This window comes from Notolepis coatsorum, assembly GCF_963971535.1.
Source record: "Notolepis coatsorum genome assembly, chromosome: 4".
Lineage (NCBI taxonomy): Eukaryota > Metazoa > Chordata > Actinopteri > Aulopiformes > Paralepididae > Notolepis > Notolepis coatsorum.
This window is the reverse complement of record NC_140168.1, coordinates 180198241-180223082: the sequence shown is the minus strand read 5'-3', so window position 1 is coordinate 180223082 and position 24842 is coordinate 180198241. Positions and strand designations below refer to the sequence as shown.

The 24842-nt window shown below is 43.4% G+C and overlaps 1 protein-coding gene across 1 annotated transcript in view; it reads left to right on the top strand.

Annotated features, from left to right (window-relative positions):
* The window catches only part of LOC311227718 (sushi, von Willebrand factor type A, EGF and pentraxin domain-containing protein 1-like), a gene marked incomplete at its 5' end in the record, with an annotated part of 184332 nt that overhangs the window by 47971 nt on the left and 111519 nt on the right, over positions 1-24842 (top strand). Inside the window, 8 exon segments of the mRNA XM_084313483.1 lie at positions 495-670; positions 6172-6296; positions 7370-7499; positions 10663-10833; positions 11705-11878; positions 13302-13421; positions 13986-14162; positions 22722-22806. Coding sequence (XP_084169609.1) covers positions 495-670; positions 6172-6296; positions 7370-7499; positions 10663-10833; positions 11705-11878; positions 13302-13421; positions 13986-14162; positions 22722-22806 — 1158 coding nt within the window.

Here is a 24842-nt window from a genome sequence, read left to right as displayed (position 1 = left end):
TAAACAGCTTCTTCCTGTTCTGCGATTACGATGATTAATTCGCACTGTCACTGACTTCCAAAAGCCTTGGCTCTCCCCATGAAAATCAGTCCGATTTGCCGATTGCCGATTTGCCAATGCGTTCTTGGCAATAACAACATCCAGTATGTTTTCATGGGTTGGCTCGGATCCCGGGTCATGAAATATTGTCAACAATGCGGGGGACAATGCCGGTTGTGAATTACAACCGCAACAACAAAAGAAAATACTATAAATCACACAACTGTCAGATAAAATTGTTACCACCATCTGATGCAACTTTTTTTGTTTGTCCTTCGTTTGACTAGCGTTGAGTAATTCAAGTGACACTGTACTCATACATATTTTATCCTGCGGGTCATAACCATTTCTCTCTTTGTCTCTTTGTACTCTCTCTCTCTTCTTTCTCGTTTGATATTTTTTCTCGCTTCCTTATTCTATTTTCCCGCCTTTTATTCCCCCCCCTCCCCTCTCAGCTGGGTGCTGTATGTTAACGGTAAGGAGCGGATCACAGACTGCCCCGCGGTGAACACAGGCCAGTGGTACCACATTGGCGTGTCGTGGCGGAGCTGGGACGGGGACTGGAGGGTCTACATCAACGGGAAGCCCTCGGACGGAGGCAAGGGCCTGTCGGTGGGCAGCACCATCCCAGGTCCGTCTTCCGCCCGCTGGCCTTTCGCAAACCTTTGTCTCTTTTCAAAATAGCAGCGTATCTGCAGGGTATTACAAAGTCTTAAAAAGTATTAAATTCATACGTCTTAAAAGGTATTAAAAAGTCTTACATTTCATTTGCACAGGTATTACATTTTGGGGCGTCGGGAGATGAAATAATATTAAATATATGAAATGTTTTTGTATTCAAGTCGTTGTTTTTTGCGGGGCTATACCTTGGTGCGTCTGGCGAGAGCTTGTATGGAACGCGCGAGAATGAAAATTGGTGCTGCAAGTGTAGCCACCATTTCAGTGTTTCTATGTGTGTTTTTTGGCTAGTATTGGCATTAAATGTGCTCTAAATTAGGGGTCTCAAACTCAAATTGGCTTGGGGGCACTGCTGGTATTGTCGTCTCATAGGAGGGCCACTTCAACATTCAAGTACTACTAACTACAAGAAAGCACAATATTTTTTCTTTGTTATTTTAATAATCAATCACGGAGTATGCAGTGAGCGCTCTAGCTTTGTCGCCTAGCTGATCGTAAATGTTACCAGATAACTCGCCAATTTCCATTGAACTCCACGAAAAAAAAATTGGACTTTGAATAAGTCTTTATTCATTGCACACATTGACAATGTCGTCATGCAGTGTTTTGCCTTGGAAAGAGACATTGTTGTTAAATTTCAAGTCCAAACAATAGATAGATAACTCTCTTAAATTGCCGCTCTCTTCTCTGATGAAAACTACCTCTGGTTCTACCTCTGGTTTATTCAACATGCAGTACAACGTACTGTGCACCTCTACAGTGACATCTACGGGTGAATAATAAATGCTGCAGCTGAATAGACAACACGTGGCTTTCTTGCCTGCCGGCGCTGCCAATAGGGTCCAGCTGCAGCCTCGGAGATTGGTCCAGATTGGGCAACTTCCGCCCAGCCACAAGATTATTTCTCCCGTGACAGGACAATGCGCTGATTGGCGGAAAGTACGGAAGTATCTTGAAGTACGTCTGACGTACGTCTGACGTTTCTCTACGTCCGTTAGCGAACGTGTTAATTGAACGTCAAAATCAAAAGCAAGTACGTCTGCGCTGACGAGAGGGGGGGGGGGGGGGGGTGCTTGTATTGATCAGGTTAGTAGATATTGTACCGATCAGGTATTACAGATCATATCCGCATGAAATAAACTAAAATGTTAAAACCCATTTAGACTGTTTCTCATTCCTGTACTGTTGTTTATACTCTGCTCCTGTGTTGTAACCCAACCCCCTCCAATGTACAGTAAATGACCGACCAAGTATGGTTTTGTCAATATTCCAATGTACAGTTTTGCTTGTACAGTTGTACAGTGTGATTGTCCCCCACCCCCCCACCCCTCCTACCCGACCCCCCCCCCCCCCCCAACCACCTCCAATGTACAGTCCCCCCCCCCCCACCTACCCAACCTCCTCCAATGTACAGTTTCTACGTCAAATGTATATACTCTCTTTTCTGTACTCTTTTTGTATCACAAACAATACTGTATTTGCAAATCTGGTATGTCATAAATGTATAGATGTAGCAGTACTGTCTATCTGTATGTCGTGTATGTCAATATTATGTTATGATGAATTGAAAATGGGGGACCCTGATGTAAACAAGTCGAAAGGCTTTCTCTGGTCTGCATACCCTTAACAATTGTGTGTATTGAGCTGTACTGTATTGTACCCATTCTGCAATCTGTTAATACAATTTTCAATCAATCAATCAATCAATCAAGACCTGCGTTGCGGGCACTGCATTCCGTTCTCAGAATGGATTTGACTCGAGAGAGATCATCAGCAGGCTATATATGATATTCAGACTCTAGATCTATTTGCAGAGCCAGATGAGATGAGGCAACCTGTGCGATTGGCTCTTGACAACTAATTTTGCACGTACTGTATACAGTATGTGTGTATGCGCGCACTGCGGGAGGTGGCCAGAAGCGCGCAATTAGCCAACTACTATTATTACTACTATATTAATACAGTCTATTCCATTATATAGCTATAGGTGCTGTATGATGACAATTACATTTGATTCCTATCTAATTTTGATCCATCGCAAAGCGCTCCAGCGCTTGAATACGGCCGGGGGATCCGCTCTATACAATGCAGACCCACGGCTCTCGTATTATAATGAGCCCGCGAGGCGTGTTATTATTAGAGTTAATAATATTGTATATTGTTTACACTGCCTTTTTATTCTGTACTATAATTATGTGACCTGTACCTCTATGTCTTCTACAACTACCTGTACCTCCCCTCCCCCCGGCCCTCCCCATGCTGCTGAATTTATCTTATCTTATGAATACAACGTTTAACGTTCGCTAACGTAGAGAATTAAACGTCAGACGTAATTCGAGATACGTCAGACGTACTTCGAGATACTTCCGTACTTTCCGCCAATCAGCGCATTGTCCTGTCACGGGAGAAATAATCTTGTGGCTGGGCGGAAGTTGCCCAATCTGGACCAATCTCCGAGGCTGCAGCTGGAGGCTACTTGGCGCTGTATAGGTTGACTAGAAATGATTTAGCGGGCCGGATTACAACATATTTTGATATCACGTTGCGGGCCAGACGGAAGGGTGGGGCGGGCCGCAAATAGTCAAATGGGCCAGGAGTTTGAGACCCCTGCTCTAAAAGGTCTTAAAAACTCTTAAATTGAACTTGTTGAAACCTGCAGATACCCTCAGTTTATTTCTTGCTACCAAAAACTGATTGCAACAACATCAGTTTTTATTAGTGTGTCAGTGGAGGCTGCTGACCAAATTTTTAGGTGAAGCACAAATTATTATATTATATTATATATTAAATTATATTTTTTAAACATCCCCAACGCTGCAACACCCCCATTCCTCCCAGGTGTCAGGCTCCTCATTCGCTTCCATTCATTTTGGGGACCATGTTTAAATATCATACTTCTGAAGTATAAACAAACTATATTGCTGTGACGATTTCAATAACACAGACCATTCTTAGAGTCAATGGTATGCAAAACTGTACATTGGAATATCTAACATGTATTTACCACCTTCCTCTGCACAAGGCCACAGATTGGTTTTATGTAACACAATGAATGAATGAATGAATGAATGAATGAATGAATGAATGAATGAATGAATGAATGAATTAATGAATGAATGAATGAATGAATGAATGATGAATGAAAACTTTATTTAACAGATTGCAGAATGGGTACAATACAGTACGGCTCAATACACACAATTGTTAAGGGGATGCAGACCAGAGAAAGACTTTCGTCTTGTTTACATCAATTCAGTGCCACATACACACAGTCCTCATATCCCTCCTAGTTACACACAGTCATCATTATCCCTCCCATACAATACGCACAACACAACAGACTAACTCGTCTTGCTCAATACTTGTTTATGAGTTTTAAGAGACAGCACTGTAATCTCTCTCAACCAAAGCTCTACTAGTTAACAAAGATCTCCACCTTGCTATCTGAAACACTGACACCATTATCAACCTAATAATATCAACCTGATAATATTGAAACATTATCAATATAACGTTAGCTACCAACTTTAGCAGGGCTCCTAATAACACAAGATACATTTCACTATGAATTGAAAATGGGGGACCCTGATGTAAACAAGACGAAAGTCTTTATCTGGTCTGCATCTCCTTAATAATTATTTGAGCCGTACTGTATATTGTACCCATTCTGCAATCTGTTAAATAAAGTTTTCATTCATTCATGCCTTTTGAAAAGTGACATGGTCGATGTAGGAGTTATGATGCGGTTTCAATTCGGTTACAGTAACGTTACACAAACTGACATTCTAAAGCCAAGAAGACACGACTTACCCATATCGTTGAATAGTGCAGCTTCTCCATGTGACGAGTCCGACTCGAGCCGCTTGCATTAATCCCATGGAAAATGTAAACAATAGTGCATCGCGAGCCAGCTTGTTGCATCAAATTGATGTTTGGCTTTTGTCTCCCGAGTGACGTTACATTTACATTTACATTTAGTCATTTAGCTGACGCTTTTATCCAAAGCGACTTACAAGTTCTGTGCGACAAGACAGCAAGAAGGGTATAACTCTATCAGCTGAGTAACAATGTTCATCAAAGTGTTGCGTGTTACAGTGTAGGTTAGTTTATTAGGACAAGTGCATGACATTAAGGTTAGTCGGGGTTAGAACTACTACACTTCGGCTGCGTCCAGGCTAAGCACTGCAGGCTTTCGTTTTACAACGACTGAGATAAAAAAATATATATATCATCAAACGATGCACAATGGAGAGGCATTGTTGTTATTGATATCATCTTCATCAATGTCATCAGCCCTGTTTAGACATTCACAAGACTTGCGTAACGACAAGTTATCTTCCTGAGATAAAACATTATTTTGAAAACAAGCTCGCTGCAGAGCCACAGTACGGCACAAGAGAAACCATTATCTGATTGGGCCACAAGGCTGTCAATCATGGTAGCTGCAGAGCCACAGAACAGCCAAAGAGAAACCATTAGCTGATTGGTGGATTGAATGATTGACAGCCTTGTTATCCATTCAATGGCAAGAGTTTAACTGCACAGACCGTGCTTAGATGAAGTTAATAGCCTATTTTGATTCGCTGTTATTTATTATTTATTAACAATGGGTCACACCTGTGAAGTTTTCTTCACGAATAATTACTGCAGGCAATACTGCAGTGCAGGCCTGCTCAGAGCTGGCAATTTTGGCAATTTTTGAAGAAGAAAAAAATTCACTGGCATTTTTTTTACAGAGGAAAACATTTATAATAAAGAAATAATAATAATAATAATAATAATAATAATAATAATAATAATAATAATAATAATAATAATAATAATAATAATAATAATAATAATAATAATAATAATAATAATAATAATAATAATAATAATAATAATAATAATAATAATAATAATAATAATAATAATAATAATAATAATAATAATAATAATAATAATAATAATAATAATAATAAAAAAAAATATATATATATATAGGTATATGTAAATTTATAATAATTATGAATTATGAGTGAATTTGTATTTCACGTGTTGTCATAGAGAAACCTCCACTGTAGTGTGTGTAGGCTAATCTTTAGTACCATTGTACCATGTACCAGGTATTTTATTCAGCCTACTTTACATTGCAGGCACTTAGGAAGGATTTAGAAAAATCTGTTTATATCTTATGCCGATATATTTAGATTTAAATGTATCCTGAATAATCAGGGGACCAATTTAAATCCTCCCATGGCCCAACCTTGGGTGCCAAGCCATTTAAGAACACTGTTCTAAATACTACTGTATTGTTATGCTATCTGAACCTGAATGTTCTCTCATTCGTGGGGTGCTGCACATGGAAATCTATATAGTCTACTCATAATGTATAAATCCAAAGAATGAGGAGGGGAGAGAGGTTTGACGGTGACTAGTGTGTATAGCCTCTGACCTCTGACCTGTGACCTGTAGGAGGTGGGGCGCTGGTGCTGGGTCAGGACCAGGACCAGAGAGGCGAGGGGTTCAACCCCGTGGAGTCCTTCGTCGGCTCCATGAGCCAGCTGAACATCTGGGACCGCGTTCTCAGCCCACAGCAGGTACATACTGCACTACATCAATCCCCTGGTTTAAACCTAAACGTTACAGACATAGAGCCCACTGAACTACACATATTAACCCAGTGGTAAGGAGCTTCACCTCTGCTGTGATTGCTATTTATTTAAACCAGGAGTCATTCACGTTTTATCAGCTCTCTCAATCTCTCATATAATCTGGTTTTATTGGCACGGATTAAACATTATTTTAGGTTAATATTTAGCGCTGAGTGGGAAATCCCTATTGAGATCTTGTATAAATATCTGGCAAGGCCTAAGCCATGTCAAACTCAGCAGCTGAATATGATTATTAATATGAAGATGAACAAGAATTAGAGTGGGAAATTAGTATCGGCAGGAAAATAAATGGCAATAGGAATAGCAATCGCAATATCAATAGGAATAGGGATAGCAATCGCAATAGCAATAGGAATAGGGATAGAAATCGCAATAGGAATAGCAATAGCAATAGGAATAGCAATCGCAATAGGAATAGGGATAGCAATAGGAATAGGGATAGCAATAGCACTAGCAATAGCAATAGGAATAGTAGTAGGACTGTATTTGCAAATCTGATATGTCATAAATGTATAGATGTAGCAGTACTGTCTATCTGTATGTCATGTATGTCATATATGTTATGATGAATTGAAAATGGGGGACCCTGATGTAAACAAGACGAAAGTCTTTCTCTGGTCTGCATCCCCTTAACAATTGTATGTATTGAGCTGTACTGTACTGTACCCATTCTGCAATCTGTTAATAAACTTTTCAATCAATCAATCAATAGGAATAGGAATAGCAATAGGAATAGGGATAGGAATATGAATATGAATAGGAATAGCAATAGCAATATGAATAGGAATAGCAATATGGATAGCAATAGGAATAGCAATAGTAATAGGAATAGGAATAGCAATAGGAATAGCAATATGGATAGCAATAGCAATAGGAATAGCAATATGAATATGGATAGGACTAGGAATATGGATGGAGATGGGAAAAGCATTAGGAATGAATGTACAGTAAGTATGTTGTTACACAGTATGACTGAGGCGTACCTCATCGGTCCATAGATCAAGGTCCTGGCCAGTAGCTGTCCCGGCTCCCATGTGACCCACAGAGGGAACGTCCTGGCCTGGCCAGACTTCCTCAGCGGGGTGGTGGGAAGAGTCAAGACCAACCTCAACAGCATCTTCTGCGCCGGTGAGGCCTGCTGCCAGACCACAGTGTGCTTTGATGCTGTCCGCTGTTCACTTTGAACCGTCTCTGTCTGGAACGTTTCCTCTCCGGTATACGGTTTTGCAGGGGTGTAAAGTACTTGAGTAATTGTACTTTGTTACAATACTTTTACTGTTTTTGGGGATTTGTACTTTACTCGAGTATTATTAGGTTTGTATACTTGTACTTTTACTCAATTACATTTTAGATAAATAAAGAAATTTTTTTTGCAGACCTACAAAGTACAAATCTCGCAGGTCCAACCATTTTAATTAGTATATTTGTTTCTCTGGCCGAACTTACGTTAACGTTATTAATCCTGCGGCCGCACTTTATTTAAAAACAGCCAAATCCCCATCAATGGAAAATTAACCCGCCCATACCCATGCTGATTGATCCTTGTGCAAGACTAGCGGGGATCTTTGATTAAACACCTGCTATCAGAAGAATAGACAGTCAGAGTGACAAGCTACAGAAGATGGCCACAAATGATAGTACGAGTGATGAAGAGGACGAAACGGAACATTTCATTTCCCCCGGATTCCCGTAATAAAAAAAAGTTATTACTTTTACATTTAAAAGTAGAAACATGGACTTTTATTCAAGTGTGTTTTTAGCCAGATACTCTGACTTTTACTTGAGTACGATTTTAAGACGGTACCCATACTTTCACTTAAGTATAATTTCTGGGTACTTTTTACACCCCATGCGGTTTTCTAATCCTACAGTACAAAAATAGTTCTATAGCATCGTTGCCAAGGAATGACGTATAGTCTATAAGATACAGTATGGGTTACCATAAAATAAGATCTTCTCGCCAGGTGCAACCGGAGGCTGTTTATTCACAATTATATGAAGAACATCTGCACACTGCTGCTGAACACTGCTTTAGGCTTGTTTAAAATGCAGTAGTGCCAAGATTTCCTTCACCATTTAAGTCGGTGAGGAACAAACAGACCCAACCAATCCATCTACTCTCAGTGCGCACACATCCACATGCATACACTCACTTTAAACACACACTCACCTTAACACTCACTTTAGACACTTTAAACACTTTAACACTACATCATATTTATCTATTCATTAAAGAGATTTGCACTACATCCATATCTCATTTTGCATTTAGAATCTTACCTTTTTTTTGTACCCCATTGTCTGCATTTTGTACCTCATTGTCTGCGTTTTACTTCATTGTACTTAGGTTGTACTTTAGTTTGTATATTGTATGTATATTGTATAGTGTTGGGACTTATTCCTCTTTTACTTACTTTTCTCACTGTATGAAGAACATTCTCAGGAGGCTCATACATACAGAACCAAGCATTTCACTGTAATGTACAGTACATGTACTTTATGCGTGACAAATAAAAGCAAACTTGAGACATACGTGTTTATAGTGTACATATAGTGTGGATATAATCAGTGGTGCAGTCCTAATATGGGAACTGGTAACACGCCACGCCACGTGCACGCGCACGTGCGGGTACGTGCATGCGCACATAACTGATTTATACACACACACACGCACGCACACACACACGCACACACACACACAAGCGCATATACGCAAGTGCAATCTTTCTATCATACAAGCTCTTCTTGCTCTCTATTTGTGTGAATGTGCGCGTGGAAAGCTGGCGCGCAGCACAGACGCTTGATTCAATATCATAAGCAGGTAGACCCCCATCACGAATTCCGAGCCACATTAGTATTCACCTCCACTGCCTGTGTCACACAGAATGAAGGGGGAGATGCATTCAGATAGCCAACACCCAGACACTTAGGCCATGGTTAGACTAGTGTATTCCTGGCGTTTTTTATACGTTTTTGACGACGTTTCATGTCCCTATTACACAGAAATGCGTTTTTTGGCGTTTTTTTGTGGATACGGCTGAAACGCAAAATTGTGTTTGCGTTTGGAGATACGCAAAAAAAACTCGTCGACAACAGCGTGTAGTCAGCACGGAGCCGTTGTTGCGAAAACGCCCATGCGCAGTAGATACCATCTGCGTGCCCTTCCGGTGACAACAGTGTGTGTGTGTTTGGGACATAGCTCCGTGTCCCAAATAGCTTCAGCTACCATGTGTTGTCAAGTTATTGTTATAAGGACCCCAGTCCAAGCTACAACAGTCTGCATTCCCTTAACAATTGTTTGTATTGAGCCGTATTGTATTGTACCCATATGCAATATGTTAAATAAAGTTTACATCCATTCATTCTGCTAGCATTACCGATTGCATGAGCAGCTGGCTAACGTGAGCTATCAGGATTCAGACCCTGTTAGCTCAGAGCTCCTCTTTCAACTTAACAAGCATTAAACAAAATGGCCCAGTCATCTATTCACCTTTGTTTAATACACACAGCGTTGTCTCTAATGTTATCTAACTACTGATAGCTCGCGATATCATCAGTTTGGTGCTGGCTAAGTAGCGTGAGCTAACGTTAGCTTCTAGCCACAATGCTATATTGTTATAATGGCATACTCCATTGACGTTAGCATGCAGCTAACAATGCTACCGATCTTTTTTTAGACTAAACTATCCGCTCTTGGTGGTCACTTGTGTTGATGTTAGTTGTTTCATCAACAAATGACAGGCAGAACACACAGTGAATGTATCCGTTTTGTTTATTGCACTTTTATTAGGCTTTGCTGAAAAAGAATTGCTGCATTGGGTAACTAGGCAAAAGATGGTGGCCGCCTTGTTGACATTTGCTTTGCAGGCACATTCAAGTTCTGATTGGTTGAAATTGCCTTCATGTTTGCCACCTACTGCTTTGGCAGTGTACTACATCAGTGTGCTCGGGTGACAAAAATGAAAAAAAAACGAAAGTGTGACTCGAGGCGCACGACGTCGCGGCGAAACGCATATGAAAACAATACGAAGATGATACGAAAGGTGTAACCGCCGCCTTAGTCTACCTGCGCTTTTTGTTATGTAAAACGGTGGCCGGGTACTAGTCACAACGAATGGATACAGCGCATTTTTGTGTGCGCGTACACGCGAGTACACATCCGTGCGCGATCGCGCGTACTTCTGCCTCAGTGATCTGGTAACACGGTGTGTAACCGGGTGTGACCGCGACTGCACCACTGGATATAATGTATGCACAGCCAAATATATTCTGCTTTGTTTTCCCCCTCCAGACTGCCCCCAGCTGGAGAGCGCCGTGTCCAACCTGCGCGCCTCCTCCGTGGAGGTGAGCCCTGGCGCCCAGGTGCAGCTGTCCTGCGATCCCGGCTTCTACCTGGTGGGGGAGCCGGTGCTGCAGTGTCAGAACAAAGGAGAGTGGAGCCACCCGATGCCAAGCTGTGAACGTAAGGGTCGCCGCTGGATCGTGCTTGTGTTTCGGCCCCTACGCCCCCCCCACCACAGATATACAAACCCACACGCCCCCCCCACCACAGATAGACAAACCCACACGCCCCCCCCCACCACAGATAGACAAACTCACACGCCCCCCCCCACCACAGATAGACAAACCCACACGCTCCCCCCCACCACAGATAGACAAACCCACACGCCGCCCCCCACCACAGATAGACAAACCCACACGCTCCCCCCCACCACAGATAGACAAACCCACACGCTCCCCCCCACCACAGATAGACAAACCCACACGCCGCCCCCCACCACAGATAGACAAACTCACATGCCCCCCCCCACCACAGATAGACAAACTCACATGCCCCCCCCCACCACAGATAGACAAACCCACACGCCCCCCGCCACCACAGATAGACAAACTCACACGCCGCCCCCCACCACAGATAGACAAACCCACACGCCCCCCCCCCAATACATAAAACGTGTTAAAAGAATCAGAATCAGAATCAGAATCAGAAAGGGCTTTACTGCCAAGTAGTTTACACATACAAGGAATTTGATTTGGTCGTTTGGTGCGACATTAACGGACAGACAATTAAGGTAGAATAAAATAAAAGGTATAATAAAATAAAATGGAATATAAATTAATTAAAATAGAAGTACAATAGAATAGAATAGAATCTTATACAATTTTAATAAATTATAAAATGGTCGAGTATATACACTAATTTGAATAATGATTACACACGCCAACGATCGAAACACAAACCACCGCCAGGTCCAGTGAAAAGCCGTCCCGAGTGTTTTCCATCTGAACCATTTGACAGTCTCCAAACCCTCCCTCTCTGGCCTCCACCACAGGGGTGTCGTGCGGGCCTCCCCAGCCCCTGGACCATGGCTCGTACCAGGGCTCAGAGTTCCACGCAGGCAGCTCTGTGGTGTACCAGTGTAAACCCGGCTTCTACCTGCTGGGCGACGCCAAGGTGCACTGTGCCAACAGTGGCAAGTGGGTAGGAAACCCTCCGGCCTGCCTGGGTAAGATAGAATGTTACGAGATATGTCTGAATATGAGAATACCTTTATTTATCTGTACCTTTTGATAGCTTGTGGTTTGTAAATACCCGTGCTTCTTAATACCCCGGTAGATTTGAATAGCTGTCACTTTTAATACCTGCACTTTGTATTCTTTACTTGTATATTTTTTATATCTGTACCTTTTAAATACTTGTACTCTTTAAAGGGAACATATTATGTACAATGGGTTTTGCTTAGTCTTTGTATGGATTTGGTCTGAAATGTTATTTAGGTGCTTTTTTTTATTTACACTTACTGTATGTACTTCTTATTCCATTTGGTCGGGGTTCAACATCTTCCGATTAACAAGGCCTGAACAATCTGTTCAGGATTATTGCCCTTGGTGATGTCACAAGGGGTACACAAGCAAGGAACGCACAGCCACCAAGAACAGCACGTTCAAAACAGAAGTACCAAAACAGCACCAAAAACAGCACGTTCCAAACGGCAGCACCAAAACAGCACCAAAAACAGCATGTTCCAAACAGAAGCACCAAAAATAGCACCAAAAACAGCACATTCCAAACAACAGCACCAAAACAGCAACAAAAACAGCACGGTCAATACAAGGGATGAAAGAGGTGCTGGAATATAAATATTTCTTATTCTATTCGGTCTAATTTCTTTGCAAAGAAATCAACAAACATGTTCCTCAGATTCAAGGAAGTCCTATAAAACTGTTTAAAAGATACATAATATGTCCCATTTAATACCTGTACTTTTAAATACCTGTACTTGTTTATTACCTGTACATTTTGACACCTGTAGTTTTAAATACCTGTACTTTTTATGACCTGTATATTTTTATACCTCTCCTTTTTTGTTTTGGTACTCTTTATAACGTGTACATTTTAATACCTGTACTTTCTATTCCCTGAAATCCCCTTTATTACCTGAAAATTTTGTATCACCTGTACATTTGTAATACCTGTATATTTTTTACTACAATTGTACATAATGTGCGTAATATATGTGAAATGCACATCATGAGACACGTGCTCTCTGTGCATCATGTGACACATGCTCTCTGTGCATCATGTGACACGTGCTCTCTGTGCATTATGTGAAAAGGTGCTCTGATATGATTTACAGTATACTGTATGTTGATCAATAAATTGTCTGAACGAATAAACTTGGAGGAAAGCACTCATGGTGTGTTTGTGTGTGCACGTGTGTGTATGTGTGTGTATTTGTGTGTGTGTGTGTGCGCTTTCGTGCGTGCGTGTGTGCTTACATGCGTGTGTGTGTGTGTGTGTGTGTGTGTGTGTGTGTGTGTGTGTGTGTGTGTGTGTGTGTGTGTGTGTGTGTGTGTGTGTGTGTGTGTGTGTGTGTGTGTGTGTGTGTGTGTGTGTGTGTGTGTGTGTGTGCGCGTGTGTGTGTCCAGATGTGGATGAGTGTGCTCTGGGTTCTGACTGTGATGAGCACGCCAGCTGTCACAACACAGACGGCTCCTACACCTGCACCTGTGCCCCCCCCTACAGCGGAGATGGCAAGAACTGCACAGGTAACACATACCTGTAGACACACACACACGCACACACACACACACACACACACACACACACACACACACACACCGTATCGGCATTTCCTTGTATTTTGCGATAGATTTGTAATCCTAGTATTGAAATGGATTCTAAATAAATGGTGATGGGTGTATCAGGGGTGAAAATACAAAAATAGTGTTCTCATTTGCTCATTTCATGAGTCATACATTTTCCCTACTTGAACCCATTCATTCTGTGTGTGTGTGTGTGTGTGTGTGTGTGTGTGTGTGTGTGTGTGTGTGTGTGTGTGTGTGTGTGTGTGTGTGTGTGTGTGTGTGTGTGTGTGTGTGTGTGTGTGTGTGTGTGTGTGTGTGTGTGTGTGTGTGTGTGTGTGTGTGTGTGTGCACTGCACGTGTGTGTGTGTGTGTGTGTGTTCGCTGCACGTGTGTGTGAAGGGAATCTTCAGTTTGTTGTGTGTACTTCCTGCACCGTGACCCCCCCGCATTTCCATATCGGAGGCTGATAACGGTTACCCCGACCTTTGACCCTTTCACCTTGGCCCGCGCATATGTTCCGTTTAGAACCGGTCAAGTGTGAGAACCCGGGGCACCCGGACTTCGGCCACAGGGATGGCGTTAACTTCCTGATGGGCAGCGTGGTGGTCTTCTCCTGCCAGGATGGCTACGAGCTGACAGGCTCATCCCGCGTCAAGTGCCTGGAGACAGGAAGCTGGGCCAGTCCTCTCCCGTACTGCAAAGGTGAGGGGTCAGCGAGGGGTCAGCAAGCGGTCAGCGAGGGGTCGGTGTGGGATAATAATAATAATCAAATAAAAAAAGAAGCACATCAGGGTAACACAAAAGGATCTACTAAAAAGGTGGGTTTTTAAGCCATGTTTAAAAGCATCCACAGTTGGCGGTGTCCTCAGATGGTCGGTGGAGAGCGCTCCCCAGTCTGGGAGCGACCGAGCAGAAGACCCAATCTCCCACGGTACGGAGCTCGGTCCTGAGCGGTTTGAGAAAGTTGGCAGTTCCAGAGCAGAGGTTACGTGTGGCAGTTTGTGGAGTGAGAAGTTCCTTGAGGTAGGGAGGAGCGTTACCATGGATACTCTGGTAGGCGAGGAGGCAGACCTTGTACTCAAGCCGGGAAGACACGGGAAGCCAGTGGAGTGATTTGAGGATGGGGGGGTGATGTGGCCTCATCAGGATCCTAGCAGCGCAGGTTTGGATGTAAGCTTCTGGATGGATAGCAAGGGCTCCAATGGTTCATTGATCATTATTCACATGGTGGCAATTTGGCTCTTATGTCATGCTCAGGTTGGGATTCATTTTCACCATTGGGTGGGAACAGGGTGGAAAGGAATCCCAACCCAAGCATGATATAAGAGCAAAAATGGCTGCCGTTTGATTATGGTCAATGCCAGACATTCCCATGAGGACAGAGATGATGAAAGACACGAAATTACTTCTGAAAGTTTCATTCTCTCAACTTACAATAATACAAAGTAAAAAAATAATAATTTAAAACACTGCTCAACACGTCATCAAGGTTGGTATGTGAAGGCTGTGAGACTTGCGTTTAACTTTTTTCCCCAATAATAAGTCTATAGAATGAAGGTGTTAGATATCTCCTTGTGACAAAAAGGCCCATTTCTATCCAAAATGTATCGACGCCACCATGTTTAACACTAAGTACCGTGTCAACCTCCCACCTACCGGTCTCAGTCATACTTTCCCTTTCACCACAAGAGGGAGCCATAGCCATTTACCTTCTTTTGGAAAGTGAAAGGAAACGTGAGGGAATACATTATACTGTAGAATACAATAGAATAGATGAATAAGAAGCAATGATGACACTTAGTACCTAGTCTATTTGTCTCATCTGATTCAAATGAGTCAATATCAACCCGAAGGCAAGTAAACATGATCAAATCAAATCAAATGTATTTGTAAAGCCCGAAATCACAAGGTAGAAGCAACATCACAATAAATCAAGAACAAAAACCACCATAAAATCCAAATAGCCCACTCCCAGACATTCCCCAAATGAAGATAAGGAACAACTCCTAGCAATAGGAATAAAACAAAATTAAAAGCACCACAGGTGATGTGGAGGATAGAAACTTCAGATGAGCTGTTCAAAGGGGATCCCCCAACAACAGTGATAATAGTGTTGCTGGGTGATAGATGGGTGGAGAATAAAACAGGCGAATAGTTGGTATGTATGTACATATATAATAAAACACATATGTACATGAAATAGCAACTAAGGTACATATATATATATATTATAGCTGTTTTTCTTCCTCTTATGAACATGCAGCATTTGCAGTGTTTGTTTCTTCAGCAGCTGCTATAGAGCACAGCAGTGGTTTTCAACCAGTGTGCTGCAGAGAAAAATCATGTGCCGTGGAATTTTAGACACTACTTCATAAAATATGATTTCTAAATTAGATACATTTCCATTCAAGATACATATTTATGTCAGCGCTCACTTATTCATAACTAGTGGGGAATATTTTCACACACCTCCATATATGAATGAACATGAACTACTAGTTTAATCCAGACAAGAGATAAATACAAATACTGTGCAATATCTACACACAGTAAATTTCACAGAGTAAATTTTACTCAAACTGAGTACATTTTACTCAAACTGAGTACATTTTACTCAAACTGAGTCAGTTTGAGTAAAATTTACTCTATGAAATTTACTGTGCACTTGTTAATCAGATATCTATTACTTCCACGTAGAAGTGTTTCTTGTGCTGTTCTTGACGGCGACTCTGTTCTCTCATCTGTGTTTCTGAAGCCTCTGACTGCACATCAATTAAGCATTACATCACGCAACGGAGTGTGTTATACAAATTAGATCACGCCTATGGGTGGTTGACTTCAAGTGATGTAATGCGTTTATACAATGACCGAATTCACCCAACCTTATTGCTATACAATAAACACACAGTAATTGAAGCATAATCAGGGGTGCAGTCGTGCACACACGCGGTTACACAGAGTGTTATTAGTAGTCACTCAGGGCAGAAGTGCGCGCAATGATAAGTACCCGGCCGTTGTAGAAAGCTACCCGGCCGGCGGCCGGCACTTCTCACCTAGACTTTGCATAATAATAGGATACCTACGAGAAGGTGGGGGGCTGCTTGATCTCCATTGTTATGCATAATAATCATCTGTTTTGTGCGCAACTGAGGGAACATGTATGCGTGTGCGCGGGAGCGCGCGTGCACGTGGCGTGTAACCAGTTCCCATATTACGACTGCACTACTGAGCATAATGGAGATTTATTCACAAAACCATCCACAGAGAAAGTAGATCCAATAGTAGATCCACTAGTAGACACCAGAGGGAGCTCCACAAACCATGTTAAACCCAGATTCGGCTCAAACAAGGGACTAAACGCCCTACCCACAGCTGTAAAGGAATGTGAATCAATTTCACTACCCACTTTCAAAACCAAACGAGAGCACCTACGGGAGACTGCAATTCGAAACTGGCCCCTGTAAATGTCCTAACCCAACCCCCTCCAATGTACAGTAAATGTCCTAATCCAATAATACACAAGACCCTTTTCTTGGGACCAAGTAAGGTTTCGTCGATAATCCAATGTACAGTTACAATCTCAAATCAAGAGGCTCAGGAGGTAGAGCAGCCGTCTGGGTTACCCTATAGTCCAGAGGTTCCCGGTTCGAGTCCTGCCTGGGCAGCGTGTCGAAGTGTCCTTAAGCAACTTAACCCCTAATACACTTTATTTGTATAGCACCTTTCATACAAGAATTGCAGCACAGCAGTGATGTAGACACAAAATAGACACACTGTAGGCATAACATGAGCATACAATTGGCATAATTATAGACAGGCATAAAATGAGCAGAACATTTATCATTTATGTAACATTTATGTTATCTATTTCTGTCATTAAAATCTATAAAAAAAAATATATATATATTTAAATATATTGTAATAGATTTCTATGAAAAATCTTTCTATTAAAATCTCTAAGAAGATTGACAGATTTATGTCATTAACATCTATAAAAAAAAAGATAGTAATAGATTTATTATTAATTATGATAATAATAAAAGCAGTGCAAAAAGTAAAAAAATAAATGTTTATAAAATAAATGTACATAGCATAGAGACGATAGAGTAAAATATTGCAATAGTGCATTTAACAATTATTTTGGTGTACGTTAGATTGTCCTGCGCTAACTTGCCACTTAAATCTTAACCGTTGTCTTCAAATGGCTTCCTTCCTCTTCCACTTCTGTTGTTAATGGACCATATTCACACATACCTGTAGGAATCATGTTCAGGTTGGGAACTCTTTCCACCCTGTTCTCACCTTAGCAAGAAATCCCAACCTGAGCCTGGCTGCTGTATGAATATGGTCCATGTAGGCCTTTTTGGAAGCACAGTACAAAGTTCCTTTACTTAAGTAAAAGTAGAAATACCCAGATAAAATGACACTCTTAAAATTTAAATACTCAAGTTATGTACAAGTACCTCAAAATTATTCTTAAAGGAACACACCAACCTTTTGGGAAATTAGCTTATTTGCCATCTACCCTGGAGTTAGACAAGCAGATACATACACTTTTCTTCTCTGTGCATGCATTAGGCTTAGGGAACAGCCGTTAGCCTAGCTTAGCGTCATTCACTGGAAGTAGGTGTGCCACTGTAGCCTAGTTCCCAACAGTCACAAAATACACTCGAAATACAACTCCAAAACGTTCCTGTAAACCAGTGGCGGCTCCTGAATTCTTCTCCAGAGGGGGCGCTATACCAAACATTTTGCAAACATGTACCACGCATTGGCCAAATAAAGTACAGTCTAATTCACAACTTGAAACACAATATATAAATAGAAAAGTTAGAAACAAACTCGCTCCGTCTCCAAACACACGCATAGGCACAGAGAGAGAGAGAGAGAGAGAGAGAGAGAGAGAGAGAGAGAGAGAGAGAGAGAGAGAGAGAGAGAGAGAGAGAGAGAGAGAGAGCGTTAGTTAAGCATTAGCTGAGTGGCTAACAGCAGCTAACGTTAGCTGAGTTGGCTAAGAGAGAGAGCGAGAGAGAGAGAGAGAGAGAGAGAGAGAGAGAGAGAGAGAGAGAGAGAGAGAGAGAGAGAGAATTAACTCACTTTGTTTAATTGAAACGTGGTCCAGCCGGAGGGCTTAATAAAGTGTATGTCCACTGACTGTCCCCCAGACTGTTGTCGATGTATATCCACTCACTGCCCACTGTCCAGACTCCAGACTGAATCACAACACACAGCCTCGAACATGTTGCAAACTGCGGCTACGGAAAGAACTGGCATCGCCGCGTCGGCCAATCAGAGAGCTTCTCCGCGAAATGCGGCTATGCTATGGAAATTATAGACGCTCGGCTGCTTGCAGACCGCTTCAAAACGCACCCGAGTTCCATCATAATACATCATATTCAACGCACATCGCGTTGCGCACTGATTGGCTGCGACGGATACAGCGATGAAACAGTGACGCGCACTCAGAGCGCTATTGCGTCTAGCCCGAGAGAAATACGGCAGGAGAAATGCGGCTACGGTAATGGAACGTTCTTTATCAGACAGAATCATCACTTCCTGTTCAGGAAAACGATTATTAATATTTGATATTTTAACGTTATATTGTGCATTGGAAACACAAACATACTTAAAATTAGTAAATATTATTCATTTGAAACATGTTTATTTTATTTTTAGGGGTCTAAAATAAAAATAAAAATAAAACATTTTCTTCTTCTCCTGCTCTCTTTACCAGGGGGGGCGGCGCCCTAGCGCCCCCAGTGGCGAGCAGCCACTGCTGTAAACATATTGTGACCTGTGTATTTACCACGTGGAGAAATAAAATAATAATGTAGCAGGGTGGATTATCCCTGCTTTATGAGAGTAGATATACCCTGTCACCAGGTAGTGGGAATGCAGCAGATCTGAGTCCGGCTGAATCCCCGACTGTAGTGCAGTAGTATTAGAGTGGAGCTTTAGCAGAGGGAGTGGATGGGGCCTAGGATTTACTAACCTAGGGGTGGTGCGCTGGTCCTTCTTGCCCTCCAGGGCGACTCGCAGTAATTCCCCACACACCCACACTTCTCCTAATACTACCCGCACCCTCCCACACCCGGTGGCAGTAGTGATAGATGATATACTTTCTCCCCAAAGCAGTACCTTTCCTTGCTGATGAGCAGAGACCTGTCCCAATGATGCCTAGGCAGGGGGTGGGGAAAGGGTTAAACAATCAAATGCATTACCCGGGCAGAAAGGACTTAAGACAACAGACACAGTAACAGACACACACACAGTGCTCCCATTCAGTGTTTTTTACTGAAGAAATTACCCTAATATTAACACAAGGCACCAAAGCTCTTCCTGCATACACAAGGCACAATGACCAAAGCTCTTCCCGCTTACACGAGGCACAATGACCAAAGCTCTTCCCGCTTACACGAGGCACAATGATTAAAGCCCTTCCCGCTTATGCAACACAATGATTAAAGCTCTTCCCGCTTACGCAACCCAATGAATAAAGCGCTTCCCGCTCCCCTGTTAGCCTCTTTAGCTCCCCTGTTAGCTCCCCTGTTAGCTCCCCTGTTAGCCTCTTTAGCTGCTGCTGTTAGCTCTCCTGTTAGCCTCTTTAGCTGCTGCTGTTAGCTCCCCTGTTAGCTCCCCTGTTAGCCTCTTTAGCTACCCTGTTAGCTCCCCTGTTAGCTCCCCTGTTAGCCTCTTTAGCTGCTGCTGTTAGCTCCCCTGTTAGCCTCTTTAGCTGCTGCTGTTAGCTCCCCTGTTAGCCTCTTTAGCTGCTGCTGTTAGCTCCCCTGTTACCCAACACAATGATTAAATCTCTTTCCACACCGGTCAATACACAGTAATGGAACCCGTCCCTTTAAGGGTTGAAATGCTGGGCTATCACACAACACATTTCAATACAGCTCTTCCCACACTGGTCAATACACAGTAATGGAACCCGTCCCTTTAAAGGGGAGATGAAGCATAGCGATAAACACATAGTCATAGCATCAAATTAGTATTTAGATAAACCACAGAAAAAATCACGTTATAAAAATAAGGCGTTTATAAGAAAAAACTATTTGTAATGTCCATTTATGTAGCATTTATGAACATGTCCGCCGCCATTTTGTTGCTGACGTCACAGTGTTGGTTTGGTGTATACACTGCTGATTAGCTGCATTGTAAACATGGACTGTCGGGTCAGTCAAATGTTGCCTACCAAACAACGGGACCGCAGTGGTTCTTTTTGTATTGCTCCTGGCTGTTCAAACTAATTTTACCGTGTGAAAGAGAGAGGAAAGTTGGTTAATTTCCACAAACTACCAGTGAAAAAAACAGTGTTTTTGGCACGTTGGCTCAGGCTGGCTGCACTCAGGCGGCGCGATCAGCCTGTTGGACAGGGAAGGAGGATCTGCAGCGAACACTTCATTGCCTCGGATTATGTTGTTGTGGGTGGGAGGTTTGTCCAGAATACCACTAATCAGCTGAAGCCTGATGCGGTTCCCTCGGTCTTCGACAGACAGACTTGCGCACCGGGCGCAGGCAGTTCAGCGTCGGGAGCATTTAGCCTGCTGGCTACCTAGCTCCAGTTCAACCAGCCGAGCGACGGGACCATTTAGCCTGCTGGCTACCTAGCTCCAGTTCAACCAGCCGAGCGACGGGACCATTTAGCCTGCTGGCTACCTAGCTCCAGTTCAACCAGCCGAGTGACGGGACCATTTAGCCTGCTGGCTACCTAGCTCCAGTTCAACCAGCCGAGCGACGGGACCATTTAGCCTGTTGCTACCTAGCTCCAGGTACCAGCGTTAGCTCCCGGAGCGATGGCTAGCACCAGCCGGGTACCAGCGTTAGACGCTGGTACCTGGCTTAGCTAGCCATCGCTCCCGGAGCTAACGCTGGTACCCGGCTGGTGCTGCTAACTAACTAGCCATCGCTCCGGGAGCTGATGCTGGTACCTGGCTTAGCTAGCCATCGCTCCGAGAGCTGACGCTGGTACCTGGCTTAGCTAGCCATCGCTCCGGGAGCTAACGCTGGTCCCGTCGCTCGGCTGGTTGAACTGGAGCAGCACCAGCCGGGTACCAGCGTTAGCTCCCGGAGTGATGGCTAGCTAAGCCAGGTACCAGCGTCAGCTCCCGGAGCGATGGCTAGTTAGTTAGCAGCACCAGCCGGGTACCAGCGTTAGCTCCGGGAGCGATGGCTACCTAAGCCAGGTACCAGCGTCAGCTCCCGGAGCGATGGCTAGTTAGTTAGCAACACCAGCCGGGTACCAGCGTTAGCTCCGGGAGCGATGGCTAGCTAAGCCAGGTACCAGCGTCAGCTCCCGGAGCTAACGCTGGTACCCGGCTGGTGCTGCTAACTAACTAGCCATCGCTCCGGGAGCTGACGCTGGTACCTGGCTTAGCTAGCCATCGCTCCGGGAGCTAACGCTGGTACCTGGAGCTAGGTAGCCAGCAGGCTAAATGGTCCCGTCGCTCGGCTGGTTGAACTGGAGCTAGGTAGCCAGCAGGCTAAATGGTCCCGTCGCTCGGCTGGTTGAACTGGAGCTAGGTAGCCAGCAGGCTAAATGCTCCCGACGCTGAACTGCCTGCGCCCGGTGCGCAAGTCTGTCTGTCGAAGACCGAGGGAACCGCATCAGGCTTCGGCTGTGGTATTCAGGACAAAACTCCCACCCACAACAACATAATCCGAGGCAATGACGTGTTCGCTGGAGATCTTCATTCCCTGTCCAACAGGCTGATCGCGCCGCCTGAGTGCAGCCAGCCTGAGCCAATGTGCCAACAACACTGTTTTTTTCACTGGTAGTTTGTGGAAATTAACCAACTTTCCTCTCTCTTTCACACGGTAAAATTTGTTTGAACAGCCAGGAGCAATACAAAAAGAACCATGCGGTCCCGTTGTTTGGTAGGCAACATTTGACTGACCCGACAGTCCATGTTTACTATGCAGCTAATCAGCAGTGTATACACCAAACCAACACCGTGACGTCATCAACAAATTGCGCCGCCCATGGCGAAAACAGGGAAATTATATTTGATTTTTCAGACAAATAAGCAGGATTTCACATTTTATTATAGGACCCTGTCTTACACTTATTATATATATATATTATTATTATTCTGCTTGTCTACCTCCAGGGTAGATGGCAAATAAGCTAATTTCCCAAAGAGTTGGCGCGTTCCTTTAAGTACAGTACTTAGCAGCAAATATACTTAGTTAGGTTCCACCACTGGGTATTGGTTCTCCTCGTTTTCCATAGTTGGTGTTCTCCGTTGTTCTCCACAGCTCTCTCCTGCCCCAGGCCCTCTGTCCCAGAAAACTCTGTCATGACGGGAACCAACTTCACGTTTGGAAGCAAGGTGACTTTCAGGTATCACTTCCACCCATGGCTCGCTGATAACAAACTATCATTACACATGGGCAAAACAGAGTCCATTCTCTTCGGTTCAAATAACAAACTCAGCAAGACCGACGGCTTCTCAGTTACAGTGGGTGACAATATTGTCACAAGGAAAGATGAAATTACCTACCTGGGTTCCATCCTAGAGGCAAATCTTTCCTGTGACAAAATGGCATCCAATGTAATAAAAAAAGTCAACCAACGAACACGATTCTTGTACCGGATCTCCTCACTGGTAAACAAGAATACCCTGAAGACTCTGGCAGGAGCACTCATTCAAGGGTACTACGACTATGCTTGCACCTCATGGTACCAAAGCACCTCAAAGGCACTAAAAACAAAATTACAAACATATCAAAACAAACTGGTCAGACTACTTCTTGACCTTACTCCTAGAACCCACCTCACCCCTGCCCACTTTGACAACCTAGGATGGCTTAGAGTCGACGACAGAGTACAGCAACTTGCAATGGGCCTGGTCTACAAGATACACTACACGACCAAGGTACCCATGTACATGTCAAAATACTTCCCAAAGGTCAGTGAATACCACGATCACAACACCAGAGGGAGCTCCACAAATCATGTTAAACCCAGATTCGGCTCAAACAAGGGACTAAACACGTTTCGCAATTATGCCACATCAATGTGGAACGCCCTACCCAAAGCTGTAAAGGAATGTGAATCACTACCCACTTTCAAAAACACTCTCAAAAAACACCTACGGGAGACTGCAATTCGAAACTGGCCACTGTAAATGTCCTAACCCAACCCCCTCCAATGTACAGTAAATGACCAAGTATGGTCTTGTCAATATTCCAATGTACAATTTTGCTTGTTCAGTTGTACAATGTCCCCCACCCACCCCTCCTACCCAACCTCCCGTCCCGTCCCCCACCCACCCAACCACCTCCAATGTACAGTCCCCCCCACCCCCCCCCACCCCACCCCCCCACCTACCCAACCTCCTCCAATGTACAGTTTCCACGTCAAATGTATATACTCTCTTTTCTGGACTCTTTTCGTATCACAAACAGTACTGTATTTGCAAATCTGGTATGTCATAAATGTATAGATGTAGCAGTACTGTCTATCTGTATGTCATGTATGTCATATATGTTATGATGAATTGAAAATGGGGGACCATGATGTAAACAAGACGAAAGTCTTTCTCTGGTCTGCATCCCCTTAACAATTGTATGTATTGAGCTGTACTGTACTGTACCCATTCTGCAATCTGTTAATAAAGTTTTCAATCAATCAATCAAACCCACTTAAAACAGCACGGCACACCACTGTGTGGATCAAATATCTCCATGTCGGACTGAATCGTCTGCAAAAACGGGTCTGCGTCGAATAACTGCCGGCGGTCGTTCGGGAACCACCAAATGAACGGCGTTTTGGAATGGCCTGTGCTTTCTAACGCTACAGACTGTTTTAACTCGACAACGTAAATCCCAAGTTTACTTCCTGTTTGCAAATATCAATAACTGACAGGAAATAAACATGGGTCCAAGCTGTTCCCTAGCAACACAATTCCAGTGAAACCATCCGTTTGATTGATTGATTGAAAACTTTATTAACAGATTGCAGAATGGGTACAATACAGTACAGCTCAATACACACAATTGTTAAGGGGATGCAGACCAGAGAAAGACTTTCGTCTTGTTTACATCAGGGTCCCCCATTTTCAATTCATCAGGACATATATGACATACATGACATACAGATAGTCAGTACTGCTACATCTATGCATTTATGACATACCAGATTTGCAAATACAGTACTGTTTGTGATACAGAAGGAGTCAGGAAAAGGGAGTATATACATTTGACGTAGAAACTGTACATTGGAGGAGGTTGGGTGGGGGGGGTTGGGTACACTGGGATATTGACAACCATACTGGGTAATCTACATTGGAGGTGGTTGGGGGGGGGGGGGGCACACTGTATAAACAAGCAAAACTGTACATTGAGGGGGGGGGGGGGGGGGGGAGACACTGTACA